The 6,123-nt window shown below is 34.2% G+C and overlaps 1 protein-coding gene across 1 annotated transcript; it reads right to left on the bottom strand.

The window, feature by feature from the left end:
- Nucleotides 1-284: 284 nt before the first annotated feature.
- On the bottom strand, nt 285-5,028 carry LOC110670731 (protein NRT1/ PTR FAMILY 7.3). Its single transcript, XM_021832889.2, has 5 exons — nt 4,843-5,028; nt 4,536-4,650; nt 2,348-2,565; nt 1,703-2,265; nt 285-1,591 (listed from the first exon to the last, which is right to left on the bottom strand). The coding sequence occupies exons 1-5, from the start codon at nt 4,867-4,869 to the stop codon at nt 715-717; spliced, it is 1,800 nt and encodes a 599-aa protein (XP_021688581.1). The 5' UTR covers nt 4,870-5,028; the 3' UTR covers nt 285-714.
- Nucleotides 5,029-6,123: the final 1,095 nt, after the last annotated feature.

Below are 6,123 nucleotides of genomic sequence, written 5' to 3' on the forward strand. Positions count from 1 at the left end.
AGAAAGTGTTGCTTACAGATGCAACGTGTTCAGGTGCGCTATTTTGATGTCTTATCTGAAAGATAGAATATTTCATTGATAGATATCAAAGATGAGCATTCTCTTTCATCATTGACAAGTTATTAGGATGGACTGACAGAGGAAGGAATAAATGCTGTTGAACTTTTTTTTCCTTTTGTCTTCTTTTTGAAATTCAATATTTTGATTATTGAGAAAGTTCACTGAGATGCTTCATTGACGTGATTTCCCTGTTAGTTTCTGGTGAAAAGGCAGCTGCAAAGAAATTGAGAAGAAAGGGAATGGAGGCACTTTATTATCATTGTCCGAAGAGCAGCTCTCATATACAGTAACTTTTAGTATTCTACAAAGAGAGCCCACTTTGCTTAAAATTACTAACAAACACAGGTCAATTCTATGGCTTGTAAGAACCAACAAATTAGTGGGGTGACTTTAAACCAAAAGTTAATCCACCCCTCTTTAAACTCATACCTATCAAACCTAACTTTAAAAACAGAATCAACATGGGCAATTAGGTGTTAAAGAGTACAGCAAATAGGTAATTTACTGCACTCTCATAACACCCAATTATTCTTCCCCCTTTTTCAAACAGAAGCTCACTACAAAATGCTTATGCTTATTGCTACCCCATGCCTCCCTCTTACTTCTATACGGTTGTACTCTAGGCTTTGATGTCTGGTTGGTGTTTACTAAACATCAGACTTTCAAGTTATCTTCTTCATCGTCAACGTTCTCCTCAAATTTTCCTTCCATTTTGATACACTTATACCACCTAGCACACGCCATATACACAACTAAGTCTATAGTTGTCAAAGCAGCTAAGAGGAAGTAGAACCTATCTAGGTGACCCTTGTTCAGATTTCCTGGGATCCATCCAGGCATTTTATCCTGAGTTGAAATCTTCATTACCATGGTCACCAGCAAGCTGCTCACATAGTTTCCTAGTGATATAGATGTCATGCAGAGTGCACTTCCAAAGCTCTTTAGTCCATCTGGCGTTTGTGCATTGAAGAACTCCAATTGACCTACGTACATGAAAACCTCAGAAGCTCCAATAAGTGCAAACTGAGGAACTTGCCAGAAGATGCTCAAGGTGCTAGAGCCTTCGCAATGTGTGCAATCTTTTCTCGCATACTTCAGTCTATAGCACTCCACAATCCCAGCTGAAACTATTGCCATTATTGCTATCACGAGACCAATACCCATTCTTTGAAGCTCGGTCAATCCTTTCGATTTTGAGTCTCTTATCCTGCTCACAAGTGGATCAAGAACTCGCCGATAAAGGAAAATGAAAAATGCTACACTGAGAATGTCAAAGCTAGACATGCTGGCAGGAGGGATTCTGAAGTTTGAGATGGTAGTTTTCATTGCAGCACCTTGTTCTACAAACAGAGAAGCCATCTGTGTGAAAACCACCGAGTAGATTATGGTGCAGAGCCAAATTGGGAGTAGTCTCAATATACATTTAACTTCTTCCACTTGTGTAATTGGGCAGAGACGCCATGGATTGCGACAACCCTGCATCTGGTCATCCATATCTCTTGATGAGATGAAAGCTGCTCTATCCAAGAACCTGAAATACATGTTGATGAAAATGAGTTAGCATTATTATCGATTAAACAATCCAGAAGTGATAAAAATCTCATGGAATCTGAGAATTTTTTATCTTGCCATCAATACTTACTTGAATCCATGAGTGTGGAGTATCTTTCTGTTGCCATTCACAGAGCACTCTTTTCCATCTACATCATACAAGTCCTCTGCATCTTCTGGCATTTGGACGCTGCACTTCTTTGTTGCAGCAACAAAGACTTGACAGAACCTGGAAAGAGGGTTACCAGTAGGTTTGAAGTGCCTGTATCTGGCTGTTCCTCCAAGAAACAAGATCAATGCTGCTAAGGCAGAGCCTGTTGAAACCCAGAAGCCTAGCGCCCACATCCCTTCATCTTCAAAATACCCCAATATAGTGTTGGAGAAGAGGGAGCCCAGGTTCAAAGCTAGGTAGAAGTAGCTAAAAAATGCCACTTTTGAGTGTCCTTCCTTAGGGTCCTCTTCATCAAACTGATCAGCCCCAAATGTAGCAATGTTAGGCTGATATCCTCCATTTCCAAGAGCAATTAGATAAATAGGGAGGTAAAAAAATCCGACTTCCACGCTTGAATGGGATCCACATGGAGTCAGTTCATCACCACATCCTTTTGGTCTGATCAGGAAAAGGTATGATGACAGTGACAATAACACCAGACCCTGTCAAAAGCAAGCAATTAAACCCTCAATATACACTTGTTTTTTTATTTGTTCCAAGAAAATTTGATGTTCAGTAACTTACTATGACAAAAATGACTTGAAAAATGGCACAAGTTTTGTATCTTCCCCAGTAGGAATCGCTAAGGAAAGCACCGACGAGAGAGAAGATGTAGACGGTTCCAGTCCATTTGCTAACGTTGTTAGCAGCATCAGCATTGTTCTGTTGCAAAACTCTTGTTAGGAACAGCACCAAGTTCACTCCTACGCCAAAGAATGCAAGGGTTGCCAGACCTTGGTTCACTGGTTCATTCATGGAACACAATTACGCATAGTTAGTTTCTTCCTTTATGTAACATCAGTATATCCAATATCAAGATTCTTAATGTCTGTTGCTTACATGGAGTTCTAATGTATTAAATTTTTTCATGCATGGAATACGGATGAAAAAAAAATGTTCAAGATTAAAAAGAAGAGAAAAGAGAGAAGGTTACTCCAGAAAGAGGGATAACTGTCACATCCAGAATTTTAAGATCTTGAGTCGGAGTTTTAATATCTAAAAAAGAGAAAAAAAACTATCCCATGTTGTGTATTTTGTACGGCCTCAAAAATAGAAAAAGAAAGAGTAGCCAGTTTGGTCTGATAATTAATATCACATGCCTACATGATTCTACTATACAATAAGTAATAAATAGCTTTCAAAAAGTCTATAAACAAAAAGATCATTAAGATTAGCAGGAATGAGCAAATCTTTCCATGTGCCAAATTCAAGGTTTATTTCTATAACCAAACATCCTCTTAATAATAATAATAATAATAATAATAATAATAATAATAATAATAATAATAATATATCTTTTCATGTGCCAAATTCCAACAGTTAACAATCATGACTCACTGCTTTGGCCTATTATTTATATTTATCTTTCAATGTTCATGTGCTCCATGGATGCATATTTAGTAACTTGACAATTACCTTGTAAAAATGACATTTGTGCACCACAAAATGCTAATTTCTAACCTTATTTATATCATAAAGTCTATTTAAATAACTCGACTGTTAATAATAATCTTAATAATTAAAATTAATAATATTGAGTTGATTTTTCGTATTATACTAAATTTAGATGTTTAGTTGACAGTTATAATAGCAAACTTAACCACAATTTTAATGTTCAATTGGTGTAAAAGTAATGAAAGAGTCACATTAGTCATTATTTGCTATAATGACTTGGACTTGTTAGAAGCAGCTTCCACTATAATACTTGATGTTCATATAGTTGAACAACTAGTGGCCCATTTTGCTAGCATGAAGAGTGCCAAGAAGGCTTCCTAGCCTCGCCTTTAACTTTATTTCGTTTTCTTTCCCAAGAATATAACATATAAAAATTGTTTAAAAAAAAAAAACCCACCTTTTCGAAAACCCATTATTTTTGTGTATATATTAAATTTTCATAATTATCAATTGGATTTTTTTTTAATCCTTCATCACAAAAAATTCATATTAGGGAAACACAAAAAAATATGTGACCCATGTGCAAATATAGCCGTAGATACAGAGAATATAATTGTGTATACATATATTTTTACATTATATTTTGTGCATTTGGCGAGAAAATTTATGGGAGAGGGGGGATGCGTGGCAGAAACCCAAATCTTGGCAAAAACAGACAGATTACGTGTCATGTATGTCTTAATCCTAATGCATGGTTTCTTAACCTTGTCTCTCTGTGTGTATTTTTGGCAGCAAAAAACCGAGCAATCAACCAGCCTTCAACACTTGTTCTTGTTCGTACTGCTCACTCTTACGTATGTATATGTATTCATTTTTTTGTCATCTTGTTCAAAGCTCAACATGCAGAGAGAAGAAAGTCCTCTTATCTTATCACCTTAATAGCCCGTCCTCCTCTTTCTCCTCCTTCGCTATTACCCTTTCGCAGAAAATATGGACAATAAAGTAAAAATTAGGTTATCACCTAAATCCCTCTCTCTCTTTCTCTCTCTAGTGCCTAGGAAAATTTTCAATATATATATATAGTGCGTCGGGACAGAGCAGTAAAGATATGGATATACATGACATCGATGATTGATGACCCATCCCACATGCATCCATACTATTAGGAGAAGTATATTTTTCTCTTTTGCTTAGGGAAAAAAAAAAAACATATGCATTAGGATATATCTGAAAATGACTATTTAAAAATATTTTTCAAAAAAATTAAATCACAATCAATATGAATTAAATTTATTTATCTATTTTTCCTGTTACTTACAAAGGATGATAATTCCAGCAACCCACTTCCCAGATTTCTTTTTAATAGCAGGATGACCATGCCAATCAACTGTTCCATCATTAGTGTATTCTTCTTGATCCTCTTTGAACTTACCCTGCATGTATAGTAAAATAAAATTAGCATCAATATACATATATATCCAACATGCATGCTTTAAAAGAAGAAGAAGAAGAAGAAGAAGAAGAAGAAAGAAAAATGATGTTCTTGGGATATAACAATCTTTTGCAGAGATTAAAGAAGGTGAAGTCGATTTACAGCTAACTAGGAAAGCTTTTTCCACACTCACCTCCTTACGCATCTCCAAACAAGCCATTGATGATGTTGGCAAGACAGATAGATAGCTCTTTTTTTATAATGCAGAATTCAAGATAAGATGAGTAGAAGAAAAAAAATTTTGGTTTTTGAGCGGGTGATGAAAGAGCTACTACTCTCAAGAAGAGGAAGTTGGGAACTGAAGAGAAGAAGAAGGCTTGTATAAAAAGGAAGTGAAGGGGAGGAATGAACGGTGGAGATTTAGAGGAAAAAAGAGGGTACCAAAATCATCCTAAAAAGTAAATAAATAAATTTAATATGTATAATATGCAATTTATTTGGACTTGGACAATGGAAGTGTCTTTTCTTTGAAAGAAAATTTTCTCTCTTTCTGTGTTTGTGAAATTTGAAATGAGGGCCCCTCTGCCCAGTATCTACGATGTCTGTCATCTGGGTTGTTTGATTTTTGACTGATTAGAGATGCTAATAACCTTAAGCAATTTCTTAGCATTGGGAGTTTTGTAGTGTAGTGATAGGACTCTTTTTCATGGCAACTACTTCTCACATCATCACTCAAATTATGCTACAATATTAATTCCAATTTCAACTTACAAATTTGAGATTAAAAGGGAAAAAAAATTAAAATAACATTAAAATAACAAAAAAAAAAGGAAGCTCGCTTTTTAATTATTCTGTAGTTTTATAAGCTGGCAACATTTTAAGTGGTTGCCAATTTTGCTTATCATTATGCTAAATGGGTTCTTAGCTATACAACAAAAATAGCTATTTTTATAGTAATTTTTGTTATATTAATGAAAACTACATTGCACTTTTAAAGATTTAATAATCTTTTTTAAAAAATAAAAATTATTAGATAATTTAATTTAATTATTAAATGTTTATTTTATAGTATAAAAGATAAAAATAAAAAAACTTAACATTTTCTTTTGTTTTTTAAATTTTTAATAAATTAGATCTTGATTATACTAATTGCTTTAATATTATCATCAATGTTTGGTATGATACACATATATATAATATGGGTGTACATTTATCCACGCCTGAGCATCTTGAAATACAAACTAGAACAAGAAAAATTAAGCAGAATACTCTGGAAAAAAAAATTAGTTTCTAAGAATAAAGAAGACACCAGCAGGAGGCAGTAATAATTGTGGAATAAATGAATTTGTTATCAGTAATTAAACGTTTGATTTTGCATCAAACATCTTTAGCTTTTGCTGGTCAATTATTGTCGAAGGATATGATTCCATTTACATGTAAATATCCTTTATTTAATTTCAATATGTGGACGAGG

Source organism: Hevea brasiliensis, chromosome 18 (genome assembly GCF_030052815.1).
Source record: "Hevea brasiliensis isolate MT/VB/25A 57/8 chromosome 18, ASM3005281v1, whole genome shotgun sequence".
Classification (NCBI taxonomy): Eukaryota; Viridiplantae; Streptophyta; class Magnoliopsida; order Malpighiales; family Euphorbiaceae; genus Hevea; species Hevea brasiliensis.

Excerpts from the sequence above, each read along its gene's own strand:
- LOC110670731 (XM_021832889.2), bottom strand. The coding sequence starts at position 4,869 with ATGGCTTGTTTGGAGATGCGTAAGGAG. Across the intron at positions 2,566-4,535 it reads TGCTGGAATTATCATCCTTT|TGAACCAAGGTCTGGCAACC; the intron begins GTAAGTAACAGG and ends TGAATGAACCAG. Across the intron at positions 2,266-2,347 it reads TTCAAGTCATTTTTGTCATA|GGTCTGGTGTTATTGTCACT; the intron begins GTAAGTTACTGA and ends TGCTTTTGACAG.